This window comes from Diabrotica virgifera, chromosome 6 (genome assembly GCF_917563875.1).
Source record: "Diabrotica virgifera virgifera chromosome 6, PGI_DIABVI_V3a".
In the NCBI taxonomy this organism is placed as follows: Eukaryota; Metazoa; Arthropoda; class Insecta; order Coleoptera; family Chrysomelidae; genus Diabrotica; species Diabrotica virgifera.
The window spans coordinates 173760964-173780225 of NC_065448.1; the positions used below are offsets into that span (position 1 = coordinate 173760964).

At 33.9% G+C, this 19262-nt stretch overlaps 1 protein-coding gene across 2 annotated transcripts in view; it reads right to left on the reverse strand.

The window, feature by feature from the left end:
* Window positions 1-1574: 1574 nt before the first annotated feature.
* The window catches only part of LOC114333064 (cAMP-dependent protein kinase type II regulatory subunit), a 358330-nt gene continuing 340642 nt past the window's right edge, over window positions 1575-19262 (reverse strand). For both annotated transcript variants that reach the window (XM_050654336.1, XM_050654337.1), the window contains exon 5: window positions 1575-16526. In XM_050654336.1, coding sequence (XP_050510293.1) covers window positions 16396-16526 — 131 coding nt within the window. In that variant the 3' untranslated portion in view covers window positions 1575-16395. The remainder of the gene's footprint in view (window positions 16527-19262) is intronic.

Genomic DNA, 19262 nt, shown 5'->3' on the forward strand with positions numbered 1-19262 from the left:
CAGGACCATAGAAGGGATATGCCAAACTATGACAGCGTGAGTAGCGGGTAAATATGAAAATGTTGGTGGTCTTTTTAGCATTATTTGTACACAAAGTTTGTTGACAATAGGTTTAAACCAATATTGTATAAGAGGTTGTTGTATGCCAAAAATGAGTAAAGCAAGCTCCACACTCTCAACTTCGGGAAAGTTGACCGAAGTCCGAAGTACACGTCACTACACACTCGTTCAACTTCGCGAGGAACACATTCACGCGGGGCGATACCGACTTCGATTCCTTTGACTCGGTCGCAAAAACCGCCACAGAATGGAAGTAGGCCGAGGCGAAGCGAAGTCGCATGAAGTACCTGTCTACACTCTCGTACTCGCTGAACTTCAAACAAATTCGCGAGTAGTATAGTGGACGCTTAAGAATTATTAACTATTTATTTTGTATGGATATTAAGTGCCATTAATATTTACGTATTTGAACAAAATTAAACGATAGGTTTGCTAAATATATTCTTATATCCTTTGTAAATTGGTACAATCTGATTTTTATTTACTGTTTCTCTGACAACAGTTAAGGCTCAATAATTTTTTAACGTGAAACAAATGCAGGACATGATACTGATATTACGAATACCATTCATAACGTCGAATGGGTTCATTGTCAATATGACAAAGTTATGTCAAGAAATTGTATATGCTAGTGTGACATGATTATGTCACCCGACTGTTTTCAGCTACTGGCCTATTTATTATTATAATTTAACAGACCCTTTTTTGTTTACTGATTTTTTTTGTGAATGCTTTTAAAAGGGGGACCTTTTTAACAGGTACACACCTCGATATTTCTTTTTCATTCTAGAAAATGCTTATTTGATATTTATGTAAATAACCCTTCGATTGTTATTCTAGAATAAGATGAATTCTTCTGTAATAATCTTTCTTATTCTGGAACATTGTAATAATGTATAAATAGGGGTTTTTGGAATTAGTAAGTCAGTTGCGAATTTGAATACGTCGGTGTACTTTGATATGTATCGGGCGCGGTCTACTTTTGAATTTGTAATTATGTAGATAAAGTATTAGATTTAGTGTAATAAATAAATTAGATATCGTAGTTTGTAAAATAAAAAATATAAATTCAGTGTTTTTCATTTGTTTAGAAGTAACTTATTAAAAATAAATAAAGGCAACTAAAACTAAACATTAGTGCCTAAAAGATCATAGAAAAGACAGTTTTGTAACACTAGTTTAAGGAAAAATTGAAACTTTGGCAACACTGCAACCAATAACTGATAGTTGCCTACATTTAGCGCAACTCAGTAAGAAAAAAATTAATTTTCACGAAATTCTTGTTACTTATTTCTTGATTATTTTTTTGTCTTTTAATCGCAAAAAAAAACAAATATTTTCCAAAACTAATTAAAATAACCAGTAGAAAGTTTTTTAATTATTTGCCTACATATTTTCCTATAATGTTTGATTTTTATTTCATAACATAGTACTGAACAAATTATTTTAATATCATGAAGTAATTTTTCCCAATCGTTTAAAATAAATGGAAATAGAAATACAAAATAAACACAAACTCCAACATTCATTTAATAATCTGATAAAAGAAAAATTTATAAACAAAATAATAACAGAATAAAAGAAATCACTAATGTATTGGTTTCTACTCGTTCATTTCAATAGCAAACGAATGAAGTAAACTTATGATTTATTTACATTACGAAAAATGTTCAAGGAATCAAGTCTAACAAATTCTGCAAGATAAATTCATGTTCTTTTTTATTTGAACGTATTTTAAAAATACTACAAATATTTCTTTATCGGCTAGATATCATTTACCTGAACTGAAATGATATGTGCAACTTCGAAGAGTTACTTGATTCAAATTCCCACAGAATTAAATAAAGTAGTATCAGTCTGGATTCTATATTTTAGAATACAAGCTAAATATCTTTTATTACATTCAAAGCGTACGTAATACAGATTATCTCAGCAATATGTAATAATTCATAAATTGTGTTATTAATTCTATTGCATTTTTAGGTAAATAAAATCAAATATATCGTTTATAGCAACAATATTGTTTATACATATTCTGAGACAAACTGTATACAGCGATCTTCATTTACAAAAGTCATTTTGATTAAGTTATCTGTTTTCCAGTTCAATGCATTGTGTATTATTGTATATTGCAATACAAGGGTGGTCTGACATTAATGTGGCTTTACATATGTAGATGGCGTTACATGAAAACAAATTTCTCGTTCATCATGTAAAACCGTTCTCGTTTGTCATCTAAAATGTCTTTTAATAGTACCTAGTAGTTTAAGGCAAACAGCTTTTGTGTTTTTTGAAGAAGATAAGTCGTTTATCGTTTGAGTATTAACAAATACTATTGACTGTAATACATCCAACTCCCACAGAAATCTGGAAGCACGTTGCCACTAGCGCCACTGTCAGCTTGAGTTGAACTACGTTTTGACAACGTAAAATTTGACGTAAACATTCAAATTTAATTTTATAAATTTTTGAATAACAAGCTAATTTGCTAAATTAAATTAAAATAAAAATAGTTCAAACACTTATACAAAAACAATAATAAAGCAATTTTATAAATGTAAGGTTAGATTGCTCTGGTTGTCCTACTCGTACCGCTAGATGGCGCTATTTTTTTGCTTCCTCAAAATTAATGGGAAATATCAAGAGTTGTATGTATTACAGTTTACAGTCAATAGTATTTGGTATTAATACACAGCAAGATGAGCTGGATTTTACGCTCATAATCAGTTAATGTGGACTTTAAATTTTAAGTTGGTACTTTTATCAATGCAATTCATATGGGTAAATGTCAACGTTTTTTTTTAATTATACGAAATTAATTTTAAAATTGCTAAGATATGGCACAAATCTAGAATAGTACAAATCCTTTTAAAGATAAGCAAAGCGCCAACCGAAGCCAAAGTTTTTGAATGGATGATAATCAACAGAATCTCTGTCACTATTGATCAATAAATAATACCGGAGTAGGATGGCTCTAGATCTGAAAGTCTTTCTGCAATACAATCTTAAACCTTGTACAGCATGTCGAAAATGGCTATAAGTAGAGGAAAAATAAATGGTGTCTTACATTAACTTAACTGATGCATACGATACTTAAATTTAATAAAAGCCACAACGAAATCATAAAATTTTCCTTGAGAGTTAGTAGCGTATGATAACTTGCGTAAGTTGGGAAGCTTAGCCAAGGCTTTGCAACAGAAAACTCAACTCCAGTTTGGGCCCGTTTTCCTCAAACTCATCACGTTTAACAAAATGAGTTGCTCATCCCAATATCCAAAGAAAAGTAGTTTCCGAGATCGAAAAGAAGAAACAACAGAGTGATCCACGTCATCCCAGGTTTGGGCGCCAAGACATCCACTCACATTTAAATTTGATAAAATGAATTCCACAGCTTCAATTGAAACCACTCATTTTTCAGCTTTGGAGGCAAACTGTATCTGCTAACGCTGTAAATCCAAATGGAGAGATGTTACAGGTTATCAAATTCATCAAAATAGTCGTTACTGCTGACTGTTAAACAAAGGTCTCCTTTAAGTCTCTCGGTTCTAGCTTTCTTCATCCAGCTCCCAGCAATTTTTTCTAAATCGTCACTCCAATGCGTTGGTGGTCGACAATAACCGTTTGAGTTTGATAACCAGCTCAAATCTCAAAGGTCTCAAATAAAAAATAAGGGCTTTAACAGCATAATACCGATTTTTTCCAAATAAAATATAGATAATATACCTATATTATTTAATCATGTACTTTAAAAACATATTGGTGCAATATAGAACCTCACCAGTAACCAACACTTCATTTTTTTTCTAGAGAGATTTCAGACCACTTACATGTCAATGATAATAAATAGAATTAGGACACTCACTAATCGAGCAAGACTTATTCTAGATTAGAAAAATTCTGTAATGACGTAAGACGGTCACTGAACTGATGCATCGATGATACAAAAAAAAATAACAGACAATATATTAAAGCAACCAAAAATATAAAATATTAGGAGAAACTGAAAGAGGCCTATGTCAACAGTAGAAGTGAAAGCTACAATAATGAAGAATATATAAAATAAGTTCATTTATTCTTATGTTATGGATTTACTGCTTACATGAATTTTTAAGTTCTCTTTAATGCACATCATTATAATATATTCACAGCTGAAATAAGGAGCATACTTGAACAGATCCTGATAAACTCAAGCAAACAAAAACAATGCGTGTAATTCGCGTATTTTTTGAAGTTATACTTCTTTAGGCGCGTTGGGAGTAAATTTATATATGCGCGAATTCATCAAAAGTCTTGGTCCTGGGCGCAGCTGAAACGTTAAACGTGCTCTGATTGGTTAATTACAATGAACTGTCAATAATTGTTCAATATGTCGGTTATGAGTAAACAAATGTTGTGTATACTATATTAGTTTTTATTGTTGTGAGGGCAGAGAAAAAACCAAGATTAAAATTGTAGTGACTTTTTAAATAGTTTTTAAAAGCAACAGGTACGTAATTCTAAATGTTTCAGTATCGTAATAAAAAATTACATAGTTAGGTACCTACCTATTTGCAAAATGTAAAATAAACCTACCTAGTATGTAATGCTTTGATTTACATAATTTGATTACCAAGAAAATTTCTACCAATATTCATCTAATATTGTTTTCTTAGGCAAGCCGCACACCAACGAAACATGAAACGTAAAACATGAACGTAAAACACGTTTCATGAAAATAAAACACGGCTAAACAAATCTTGAAGTCCGCCTACCAATGAAACGAGTGTGATTCATGCTCATAAAACATTTTTATTTTCGGAGAGAGTTTCATAAATCGCCGGACGTTTATTTATTTAGCAGTATTTTATTTCCATGAAACGTGATCTACGTTTCATGTTTCTTTGATGTGCCTAACTCTATGTTTTGTTGTATTTTAATATTTTAAATTCTGTATTTTAGGCGGATATATTCACCTATAACTATGAATGGTAAGGTCCTATACGATAAATATTTTTCTTTTCCTAATCATAAGAAAGTAATAAACGCGCTATAAGGATCCAAATCTGATTTCTAGCGCTCTAACATCTTAGTAAACGGATCTAAGCAGATAACTGTATCAAAATGACCAATTTTTCGTAAACGTTAGGTAATATTCAGTGATAATAAATACCCCAATATTTCATTATATCAATTTTTATATTACATTTATAAATATTTAATATTCAGCCTTAGACGTATTTACTTCTCAATATTTTAGTTCGTTTTAAAATGTTCGAAAAGACAAATTTTGAACCATATGTATTAATACATTATTGATTTAGTTCACAGTGCACGTGCTAAAAAGCAAAAACATGGTATAGTTCTTCCATTGTATCTTTGCACATGCATGAAATTATTAACGAATTACTTTTTATACTAGGTCTCTTTTTTACTCTAGAAATTAGTATCGCAAAATTAAACCGCTTGTCCATAGAAACCACAATAAGTTAAACAAGGATCAACAATACGGCATGGCATGTCCTTGATACCTTGTTTACCATGAATTTTGACGTTTATCAAATTTCAATGACAGTGACATTAACGCATTTGTTGTGTTTATTGAAATTTATAATTTATATTGCGTTAAATTTATTATATACAGTTATATTATTATATTATATATGAAAATGTACAATATAACTTTATAAAATACGTTCGCCAATAATGGCCATTTCCTAATTCTTACATTGACAGTGTCAATGATATTACCATCGACGTACGTTTCACTTAATATTTTGACTTAACCGTGCACATTGAATTCTTTAACCGAACTACTGATTAATCGAACAACTTCACAACGTCTACATATGGTCCAAAAATTATCTAATCTTCTAAAATTTTATTCTTTACCATGTGACCGAACAATTAAGTTTAACTTTATTTTTTCCAATTCACAAAGTAAACAGAACACAATAAAAGGTATAATAATTGAAACTGAATAAAAAGTGAGACGTTCTCAAAATCATCTAAGAGATTTACTCGTAATGTATTATTTACGCCTTGTGTAATTCAGACTATCCCATTTTCTAAAAAAAACATAGCTGTATTGGGATATATCTTTGAATATAATAATACTAATAGTAATAGCATCAATAATCACTTTGATATTTTTCTCTTAATATAGAATAGACCAGCGGTTCTCAAACGTTTTGAGTCATGTACCACCTACAGTTATTTTTAAAATTTTTTGTACCACCTATATTTTTAGATTGTATTAACAAGACTCACTATGTACTACTATTTTGATTTTTTTGTGTTTTGTGTACCACCGCAAATGATGATATGTACCACCAGTGGTACATGTACCACAGATTGAGAACCGCTGGAATAGACAATTCTGCCTTTTGAGAACAACTAATCCATTTGCTAATCCAACTAATCCTATAAAATGCTACTGATTAGTATCATATACATACATATTTTATTTTGTAATGATCATGCAATCAGTATCTATCAAAATATAAACTACATGGCGCAGTACACGTAAAAATCTAAAGTAAAAATTAACCGTTAACTAAAAGATTTTGAAAATGTCTCGCTTTAAAAATTTACAACATTGTTGTATTATATCTTTGTACTAAAGTAAGTTAAATCGAAAATATTAATGCTATGGTGATTTCTAATAGATTTTACGTAATTATTCGTCTATTTTATAGATACAAAATATTTTTAGATGAAAAGTATGAATAAATATCCATATTATTATATTTCCAGTAATTTTGTTGCAATATGAGAATTATACTTTATTGATAGTATGTACCAAAATGCCACAGTATCAATGAAAAAGGCCATAGTAAACACGTAGATTATGGATCTCCAATTGTGTTATAAACCTGAACTATATTTATTTAAATAGAATTTTTTTTTGGAAGGCAGCCAAAGTCTTCATAGAGATCTTTTTGTTTCTTTTTTTAACCTGTAGCTCCTTAATGAGCAAAAGGCACCTTTCGGTGTGTCTTCGAACATTAATACAACTTATTATATTTATTTATTTTTATTATTATTAATTTTACAAATTGTAATTATTATACTTTTGACATTTTCCCTATTGATTGTACGCCCTGTGCTCTCTGCGACAATAAGATGAAAACTGCCGTAACGTGTGAAAGCAAGATGAGTACGACAAACGGTCATACGACCTCTTGCCGTAACGACCAAAGTCGTATTGTGTGAAAGGTGCGCAAAACGTAAAAAAGTTACCTCGTCTTCACCAGCATTCACTTTATTTGTTCGATATAGACAGACCGGTGATTATGATAAAGTTGATAGTTTTTAAACAGTCTGTTGTAGATTCCCAGACATTTGTATTATATTTAAATATAAGTGTAAATAAGTACGATTGGGTGCATGCACTACCTTTCATAAAGCCCCATATCAATCCCCTATCTGATTGTATCAATTAGTCCCCAACCCCTTTCAGAGTAAGTATTCAAATTTGTTATAACTGGCGCCCAACGTGGGGCCTGCTTTTTTGTCCAAGCGTTAGTTTAATTCTCAGCTTAATAATTATAATTAATATTAATTCTCAGTTTAATAGCAACTTGCCTTGACATCCAGAAATTCCACCATAGCATTAAATATTTCAGTAAAACTAAATGTTTTGCAAGGAACATAACAATAACGTCGAGATTCATTACATGTTTATTTAGTTAAAGGAATTCAATAAATAAAAACAGGAAACAGTGTAACCACTTTTTGAGAGTGAGTATACAGAGTTTTTTCTTCAGTAATTGTACAAGAGATTCCTATAGTGGACTAGAGTTAACTAAAAATAATAATACTCGCTTAGGAAACGGACTTCTTCCTAAAAAAAGTATAATGGACGTTGCTTTTTAAATTACTTTAAAATTTTTGCTAAGTCCCTAGCAATAGTTCATAACACAAAATTATAATAATAAATATTTAAAAACAACAACAAAATTAAAAACAATAAAATTATGGCAGTTCGTTTCACTATAATTGCTCTTAAGTTATGGTCCTGGATCCCGCGTATCAAAAAAGTTTATTAATAGCAAGCTGAAAATTTGTTCATAGACTAACGGTGCCGAGTCGGACAAACTTTGATGTACGGGAACGCTGGAACAGGGGAAGCTTTAATTGTGGAACGTGATAGTCATCCTGACAAGTTTATGACTGTGAAAACTAGTAGGTTCTTTTTAAGTTCATTCAATAGCCAACGTTATATTATAATGTTGGCTATTGAATACACTTAAAAACAACCTGCTAGTTTTCACAATCATAAACTTGCCAGGATGACACGTCTATCACGTTCCGCAATTAAAGCTTCCCCTGTTCCAGTGTTCACATACATCAAAGTTTGTGCTAATTGACACCGTTAAGCTATAAACAAATTTTTAGTTTTCTTTGGTACACGGGATCCAGGACTATTAAATTAATGATGGAAAATTATTGTAGTATTTATTAATTTTATTCCCGAAATTTTTTTATTAGGCACAGATTTTATTATTTAGGTCTAAATATTGCACATGAATTACCAATAAAGCAATACTACTAAAATTGTTTATCTAAAACTCATAGCGATTATAGTTTTTGATTGTTATAACTAATTGAGCAACAATTTAAAAGTATAAAGTAGATACACTTAGTCAAAGCTAGGAATGACTTTGAAAATTCGTCCACTTGATGCGTAGCAAAATAACCAGAAATTATCTTAGTAGGAGAAGTTAAACTCGCACTGTAAACGAGTGAACTACATTTAAGGCGCGATGCACATTTGTGTGTTTTCAAGCCACGTGCACGCCGCAAGCAAGCTGCAGGCGATCGCTGGCGGTTCAGCAGTGCATGAGTTAAATTTATTCACTGCACATTGAGCTGACCCGCGGCGTGCACGCGACTGTGCAGTGAATAAATTCAACTCATGTACTACTGAATCGCCAGCGATCGCCCGCAGCTTGCTAGCAGCGGGCGCGCAGCTTGAACACAAGCAAATGTGCATAGAGCCTTAAAATCACGTAGGCGAGTCCCGGTGTTCACGCAACTCTTTCTTTTCGAATACTTTCTCTTGTTTGCTCTCTGCGCCACTCGTCAAAATTTCGAAACTCATTCCTATTCTTGAAGAGTAATACATAAAGAATTTTATGCAGAAGTAAGTTAAAATAAAGTCAATTTCATTTGTGTTACTTTTTTTCAACATGTTTAATTATGTATTGAAATTGGAGGTTATTTTTTGGCACGATATCCATATATTTTAAAAATCAAATAAAGGAAATTCTGCAGCAGGAAAAATTGGTTTTAATTATACATATTTCGTGATTTATTGCCCTATTTCGGACTTCGGGGAATATTAAAACCTGAATATGGATTAAGCAATTTAAAAATTATAAATGTAATACTACAATTAGACCATTGGATTTGAAACAGGATTTGAAACATGGGAGAAAAAAAAACTACAAATATTAAAGCGCTAAATTCTAAGAATTGTATGTATATGGGACGGTAGAGTCGGCTGAGGAGTGCTATAAGAACTAATCCATGAAATCGAAGTAATGTTCGGCCCCAAGAACGTTTTAAGACAAAAATGACAGGTAAGAAACCAAAGCAAAAAATGTACGACTATCAAGAATCATGCGCATCGTTGGCTCTTTCTAGCTGGCCATTATTATATCAGAAAATAGAGACTGCGAACGCGAAATATCCCGTCGTCTTGAAATTTCTAAGAACAGTACCCACAAACACAAAATATAAGAAGATTTGGTCGTGGCATAGAACATTACAGAGACTGAAACTCACGAAAGCACTGACATTAACGAAGCAGTAAATTTAACATATGATTAAAGTGCCAAAAAATGAAAAATAAAATACAAATCGATGCATGTTATGAATAGCGAGGCATTTAATGCGAGGTGCAGGAAGAAACAGAACATCCTGGACCCTGGTTAAAGAACCTCAGAACCTGGTTTAACACAATATCTATACAGCTTTTCCGCGCTTCTACAGAAGATAAAGATAAAGATTGCCATGATGATCGACAACATTCGTCACGGATAGGTACATCAAGGAGAAGCTTGTTCATCGCCTTTAACAACCATCATCATCAATGGTGCTACAGCCCTATGAAAGAGCCTCGACCTTCCCAAGTCTATTACGCCAGTCAGTCCTATCCATTGCCAAACGTTGCCAGTTTGCTATTTTTGCTATTTTTCTCCCATCCTCATCTACACCATCCTTCCCTCTAAGTTTTGGTCTACCCCTATTTCTACTTCCCACAGGTTGTGACATAAGGATTCTTCTAGGAGGGTTGTTATACTGTGATCTTGTTAGATGTCCTGTCCATCTTAGTCTTCCTATTCTTATAAGAGATACTACGTCTTTACCACCAAATGTTTATATCTGTGGTATACCTCGTAGTTGTACCTCCTCCTCCAAATACCACTTTCACAGATGCAACCGAATATTCCTCTCAGGATTCTTCGTTCAAATATAAGCAGGTTTTCATCTGCCTTGGAGATGGTCCATGTCTCCGATCTATATGTCAACACTGGTTATATTTGCCTTTAACAATACATAATTATACAATTCATATCAGTGACTCATCCAGAGGCTTATTTCCATTAATACTATCCATTGCTCGAGCTGAGAGCCATGAATAACTTTTGACAACCAGAGAGTAGACACTTTTTCATCGACGGAAGTGGGTATGATGGATGACACTAAAGCTGAAAGTAAATATTTGACAAATTAGATTTAGACATAGAGAAAGAATGACCCGATGGTTGGCAGTTGACGTATGACAGTTGATGAATGAGGTTTGCCCGTTAACTTATGAGGTTTGCCAGGGCGTTCTATATAAAGTATTACACTGTCTCACATGCCTACTTGGTGGTACATAAACGGTCTTCAAGATTTTTTAACTGCCAAGCGATCCGATCCTTGCTCAAATTAGGTTCAGTTTGATTAAGAATGGAACAATTAAAATAAGAATTGCCATTGCATTAATAATAGGAAGGGACCAATTTAAAAATCCGTTTAACAATATGACACACTATGGGTATGATGGATAACACTAAAGCTGAAAGTAAACATTTGACAAATTAGATTTAGACATAGAGAAAGAATGACCCGATGGTTGGCAGTTGACGTATGACAGTTGATGAATGACGTTTGCCCGTTTACTTAGAGGTTTGGCAGTTGGCGTTCTGTAAATGACGTTTGAAGTATTACACTGTCTCACATGCCTACTTGGTGGTACATCCTCGGTCTTCAAGATTTTTTCACTCCCACGCGATCCGATCGGTGCTCAAATTAGGTTCAGTTTGATTAGGAATGGAACAATTGAAATAAGGATTGCCATTGCATTAATAATAGGAAGAGACCAATTTAAAAATCCGTTTAACAATATGACACAAATACAGCCCAGTCGAAATCTAAGATCACCATTGAACTAGGTTAAATGTTGTATTTGTCTGAATCGTTTACATGTGAAAAGACATAGATGTTTAACATATAATGCAGAATATTGGCTGTGACTGGCTTTCCTAGAGCCAAATATTGTCTCCTACGGCGCTACAGCCCAAGTCGGGCCCTGGCCTTTCCCAGCATCCGCCTCTAAGTATCTCTGTCTCTAGCTGCTCTTCTCCAGTTGTCCACCCTCAGAGCCAAATATTAGCAGCATGCTGTTTAATCTCAAATATTCATGATTCATATCCGATATTAAACAGTATTTATCACCCCGTATATCACATGAACTCAATTTGTTATTATATTTACACATGTGCGGGCTACTAATTTCGTTAACTAATTGCAAATCGTAAACAATAATTTGGGCAATTCCATATTAAGTTTGCTGACTAAATAAAATCCTTTGTTTGTCAGACGCGTGGGTTGACCCAATTCATCTTGCCGCTAAGAAAGAGTATACATTAGAATCATTCCTTCGAGTCAGTTCAAACAGTCAAGATGTGGCTATAAAAATACATTCAGTCGAGTCAATTCGAACAGTTAACATGTAGTCTCATCATCATATGCTTATCAATTCAACCGTCAAACGAATCGGACAGTAAAGCTACGTAATTAAGTAGACATTTAAGGTCTCCCGGGTATAGAGTGTAGTTAGAGAAATAAAGTTTTATCTTTAATTTGGTGTTTACTATCGGCGATAGATCCTAGAGCCGAGCCGAGATTAGACAAGGCATAAAAGGGATGTTTCAATATATATCCTAGTGACGTGAGACTAGCGATCAAATATGGCAGCATGATTAACAGTGGATGAATCAGGATTGCCGAATTTTAAAGGCTGTGTTTAGTGTCCTCATCCTCCTATCATAAAACGATTAGAGGCGTTTGAAATGTCGTGCTGCCGACGTTGTTGAGGGTCTCATATACACACCACACAACTAACATAACTATTCTCCGTAATGATTAACACCGTAAGGAACAGAAAATTGGTCTACTTTAGCCACATTATGCGTAATAATAAATACCGACTTCTACAGTTGATTCTGCAAGGCAAGATTGAGGGCCAGAGAGGCACTGGTTGTAGACGTATATCCTGGCTGACCAATCTTAGGAAGTGGACTGGTTTAACGTCACCTGATCTATTTTGAAAACAAGCAAAACAGTAACAGTCCACATCCTATTTAATAAATGTCTCCATAACAGCAAGATCCCTAAAGACTGGAACGAAAATCTAGTAATACTTTTACACAAAAAAGGGGACAAATGTGACCTAGAGAATTATAGACCTATATCGTTGCTCAGTCAAGTATACAAACTATTTATGAGAATTATTAAAAACCGGTTGACCTACAAAATGGACAGTTACCAACCAGTGGAACAGGCTGGCTTCCGCAAAGGATATAGTACATCAGACCATCTGCTGACAATGAGAACATTGATAGAGAAGGCAAATGAATACCAACTACCCGTATTTCTTGCCTTCGTAGACTATGAAAAGGCGTTTAATAGTATCGAGATGTGGGCCATAGGACAAGCTATTAATAATTGTAGAATAGATTCGAGATATAGACAGCTAATACATAATATACATAATATATGAAAATGCAACTATGACAGTACAACTAGACGAAAATACAAATCCCATCCCCATTAAGAGAGGCGTGAGACAAGGAGACGTAATATCGCCAAAGCTTTTCAACCTAGCCCTAGAAGACGTCTTCAAAACGACAAATTGGTCAACCTATGGCATTAACGTTAATGGCAAGAAGCTAAACCACCTCAGATTCGCTGACGACATTGTGATTATAGCGAGCTCATTCGAGGAACTGCAAATGATGATGGAGGAACTCGCAGGCAGCTCCCAATACGTCGGCCTGAAAATGAACATGAGAAAAACAAAATAATGACAAACACGTATGACCCCAGACGTATAACTATAAATGGCAGTGAGATAGAAAAAGTCCAGGAATATATCTACCTAGGCCAAATCCTGAAACTTGACAAAGAGAACCAAAGTGCGGAAATTACTAGGAGAGCAAGACTAGCATGAGCAGGATTTGGAAAACTTAGTTGGATACTTAAGAACCGCAAAATACCCCAATATTTGAGGAGCAAAGTGTTCAACCAGTGCATCCTTCCTATCATGACATATGGATGTCAAACCTGGACCCTAACCAAGGCAAATATGAATAAACTAGCCACAAAAGAAAGAGCAATGGAAAGAGCAATGTTAGGTATACGACTGTCAGATAAAAAGAGGAACGACTGGGTAAGTTCAAAAACAAAAGTCGAGGCCATAACAAAAGTTGCCAAACTTAAATGGAGCTTCGCAGGCCACACTGCTAGACAAAAATACCAACGTTGGAATGCAACAGTACACCATTGGAGACCCTACCAAAGTAAACGACCGAGAGAAAGACCACAGATGAGGTGGGTTGATGATATAAAAAGGGTAGCCGGAACGAATTGGAAATATGTTGCTCAGGATAGAGACCGATGGAAGGAGTTGGGAGAGGCCTCTGTCCAAACGTGGACGATAGAAGGCTAAGAAGAAGAAGAAGATCTATTTTGAGCTGCTGTGTATAGAATAAGATGGGCCAATGTGGTTGCCAACATCTCTATACAGAAGATGTTGTGACGGGTAGTTCTAGTTGGTCAGGGAGTCTAAGACTTGTCGCCGCAAGACTGCTTATCCTCGTCCGGTAGTCTCCTTAAATAGGCTCTAGGCTGCCCTACCTCGAATGCTTCGGAGAAGAAGTGGAAATGAGTGAGGTATCGGGCGCGGATGTCGAGACGCGAACGGTTCTCTGCTGTCGATGTGCTGAAGGCATATCATTACAAAGTCAAATCATTTTACCAATAGCTTTTTACCTACTTATTTATTTTTTTATTTAGCGTATGACATAAGTACATCAAAGAATATATATTTAGATTTATGCATTATACAATGCATCACAAACAGATGTCCAGTTTTTTTATATATTCGATTGACCCTTCGGTTGCCATTACAAAGTCTATAGGGTCGCCTGTGTATGCTCTGCGTGGGTAGTCCTGAACAATGTGACTGATCGTCTGTCTTGCAGCGCCGCAGTCACAAGAAGGCGAGGGAAGTTTACCCCATCTGTAGAGGGAGTCGGCGAATCTTCCACAATTTGTTTGAATTCGATTAAGGGCTGCTCAAATCTTACGGGGACGTTCAAATTCGCCAGGTTTTTCTGTGATGTCCGGTAGACTATGGTAATGCGGATCTGTCTACTTTCTTAATTTTCTCTCCATCGGGTATTTAAGTCAAAGTTGGATTGCTGCAGCGCTTGAGCAGGTTGTAGAGGGGGTAACCTGGATCGGAGACGGTTTTCAAGAATATCGGGGATGTCGTTGTGGACTAGAAGCTGGCGACTGTCCATTATTTTGTTATATTCTTTAACCAATGCATGTTCGCGGCCTAAGTTGGGTGTTGCTATATTACTAAGGGTAGGTAGCCACATTGTAGGGGTGGGCTTAATTGTGCCTGTTATCATATGCATAGCACTGTTTAGTTGAGTGTCGACCAGGTGGGTATGCCTGCTATTTAGCCACACTGGTGCACAGTATTCTGCCACCGGATATATCAGGCCAAGAGCAGAGGATCTTAAAGTTGATGCTGTGGACCCCCATGTAGTGCCGCAGAGTTTCTGTATTATATTGTTACGTGTTTTCAATTTTGCTGCTGTTCTCGTCAGGTGTTCTCTGAATGTGAACGTTCTGTCTAGAGTAACTCCAAGGTATTTCGGGTATTTATTGTGTTTCAACAGCTTGTTATTAAAATACACTCGCAATTCTCTGTTTGCCAGCTTGTTGTTGAGATGAAAAGCTGATACTTCAGTTTACCTACTAATAGAATTTTACCAATACCAAAAATCATTAACTTAAATGAAAAAGCTAAAAGACTAAAAAAAAACACAAAATAAATTGTTACCAGAACAACTTCAAGAATTCTTAGTCTCTTTTAACACCTGTCTTATTGCATTAGGAACAAATAACCAGAATATCTACAGTTATTACACAAAAAGTCACATGCTAATAATACACAATTACATTATCTTTGTACCTCGTTTCAACATGCATCGATTTTTTATAAAAAAAAATAAATATAACCGAAACCCATTTGAATTTCATACAACGCAATTGATTATATAAAGTACTATTGCTTTATCACATTGAGCTTTTTTTATTAAATATTCATCCCTTAACACTCTTTCCTGCAATTTCTTTCTACAGCTCAGTTCGAATACTCAACTTGTGTAAATATACCCAGCTACCAGTTTACTAATAGACCAGCTTTAGAGCCGGAGCAATTTATTATTATATCTATATTTTAAAATAATTTTCTCTAATCTTGCCAGAATCCTAGACACGACCAGTGCCGTGTATATAAATAATACCTACAAAATCAACAAAATAAAAATAAATAATATCTGTAATATTACAACTTATCTAAGATTGTGTGTTGGATAAGGTAACTCTGTATAGTCACCCTAAAAAACAAAAAAAAGATAACATTTACAGTCAACCGGGATTCACACATAGGCAGAGAAAATTCACAACATCGAAAATGGCTGATAAAATTATGTTGTTTCAACAGGTTTTCTTACCAGCAGATAACCCGTTGTCCTACACCGAACAATAAAGCACGAGGGACTTGGTACCAAGATTCATAACATAGTTTTTTAAGTGTTATTACTTATATACAATGACTAGACTATTCCATCCTCCGAATAAGGTTACAAAACTTACAGCCCCAGATGTTTGATTTTATTTGGTTTGCATCCTTCATGCCGAACAGTAGATTGTTACTTGCTGACATCTAATGGAAACAAAAAGCTAATAGGGCTATTGTCAGAGGTGGTCGCTACTAGTCTTCCTTCATCGGATGTCCCTAATGTTTTGCTTTGAGCCGAATATTTTGAGCATTTGTTCTTCGTAGTCAGTAATGTTGCGCTTCATGATCTCCATGCAAGGACCCAACAAACGTTCAAATGCTTCCACGTCCAAAACTGCAATTTAAGAGAGTATTACAAATAATTCCCAACAATAAGCATTAATAAAAGCTATTATTAATGCTAAATAAGAATTAAGAAAACCACTTAAGTACGATAAAACTGTCAATCAAATTACCAATGGCGTAGAGAAAGACATTTTCTAAATTAAAATTAATCATGTACAGTTGAGTCCGCAAGTCTTTACCCGTGCGTCATTAATACCTGGTGAGATAAAACACATACTTTTTATTTAGCATAATTCTCTTGCACGCATGAAATTAATGACAAATCAGCTGCCGCCTGTTATTTAAGTAAAAACACATGTTATTTTTATGAACGATTAAGACTCAGTGTAATGAAAAGAGATGGGTACAAAGAAAGACGATTGGGGATGTCTTCACATATTTTATGTACAATTTTTGGCATTTTGGTTTGTTTACTTTTGTGGCTGTCAGTTTGTTGAATTTTTTGCTGTTATTTTGTCGAGTTTTTGCATTTTGAAATTTTTTATAGTATACAAACAGTTGTTTTCACAACTAATTTTATATTGGAGTTAGAAATTTTATGGTATTTTAAGATAAATTTTGACGACGTACAAAGCTAACCTCATTGTTGACACAGTTGAATGCTTTAAGGTTCCGCCAAAGTGAATAAAATGACAAAAAGAAAATATGTTATTGAATTTTTTTATAAACTGTTTATTTATTTATTAATCAATGATAATAAAATAATTGATTAAGCTACTTCAAATGTAGCTGTAATGATGCACCAAAATTTCCAAGCAAAACTTAAATTTGACATTCTATTTATTTGATAACGTCAAATTTTATAATAACCCGTGATCGGAATAATATCCATTTGCCGTTGCGTTCAGTAAATTTCCGACTTATTTCGTATGCTTTAAATGATGAGCACGGGTAAAGACTCGCGGACTCAACTGTATAGACTGTATAGTAAAAGTAAGAAATATAGGACATTTTAAGACTTTGACGCTTGAGAGGCAAACTGTCAAACATTGTGTTTGTTTATTTATTTGCACCACATGTTTCTTAAGTTTTTTACCGTTAACACTTTTTTGAGTTGTCTTTCCGAACATATTATTGTAGATTTTGTGTAGTTTTTAGTTGTAGAAGTACTTGAACGACTTTATTTAGTTTTAAGCAGTCAATAAATAAACATGAGTGCATATAAAGTTGTTGGTAGACAATACAAATGTTGCTATAGTATTTTTACTACAAAAGCGATATTACGTAGGTTAAAATTTTTGACGTAAGAGAACTGTCAAAACATTAGAATGTGACTTTTCATTATTGCCATGTTTATTATAAACATGGCAATAATGATAAGTCACATTCTAATGTTTTGACAGTTCTCTTACGTCAAAAAATTTTACCTACGTAATATCGCTTTTGTAGTAAAAATAATATAGTAGGTACCTAGACGCACAGTGGTAGGTACAAGTAAATAATATAGGTCCACTTTCCTTCAAGGGGTCTGAGTTAACAGTTGAGGGTTTAGACGTTTTCCAAGCGTAATATGTCTGGATCCCGTATATCAAAAAAAGTTGATCAATAGCAAGCTGAAAATTTGTTAATAGCTTAACGGTGTCTAGTCGGACAAACTTTGATGTATGCGAACACTGGAAAAGGGGAAGTTTTAATTGTGGAACATGATTTTAATTGTGGAACGTGTCATCCTGATAAGTTTATGATTATGAAAACTAGCAGGTTGTTTTTAAGTTAATTCAATAGCAAACTTTATACAATCGATAAAAAAAATTTTTGTCCGACAAATATGTTGGGGTCTGATTTTTCCATGAAAGTTTAATGAAAGGGTAACAAATCAATTGGAAGTTCTGTCCGACAAAATACACGTGACGTTTTCGTGGTTTGACGTTCGAAACCTGTAACCTGTTCCACAATTAAAACTTCCCCTGTTCCAGTGTTCCCTTACATCAAAGTTTGTCCGATTAGACACCGTTAAGCTATTAACAAATTCAGCTTGCTATTAATAAAAATTTTTTGGTACGCGGGATCCAGGCCTATATGGACATAGTTATTTAACATTTTTATAGGAGGTTTTATAGCATTTAACCATTGTTTTTGTCTCAGATGATAACTTGTTTTATGTTTTTGTCTCTCAGATGATAAGTTATTTAGTTGTTTTATGCTTAAAATGTACACTGATGGTAACCGATAAAACTGAACTTTATTATGAATACTTCGCTTTCCATACTTCAAAACACAACAGAAGATAAACATATTATCTCTTTTAGATTAATTATTCTAGTGAGAATGTTAAATTAATCCTTATACAAAACAAAATTACGAAGAAACCGGTTCGTCTGTGCTAAGCGGTTTAGGTTTTAGTTGGAAAGCACTTCCTTACTAGAGTGTAGGTTTTAATTTTAAAAATTTTGAACTGTATACTTCGTTAATTTTAGGTTTAACTTTGTTCTTTTAATATCAGTAATACTAAAAATAACAACAGTAATACAAGCATGCGAAAGAGGAAGGGCCTCTGTAAGGTTAAATGTAAATAAAAAACTGCTAAAATTAGTTTTAGCACATAAGATAGGTCCTGATTTAACGGTATATACCAACCTAACAATAAATATTTTTAATTATATATTTAATTACAAGAAAAAATCAGTCGCCGCACTATAACAAAGCAGAACTATCAAAACCTACAAATCTGACAGTTCTACTATATTTCTTACTTTATACTACACATATAATATATATGCGATAA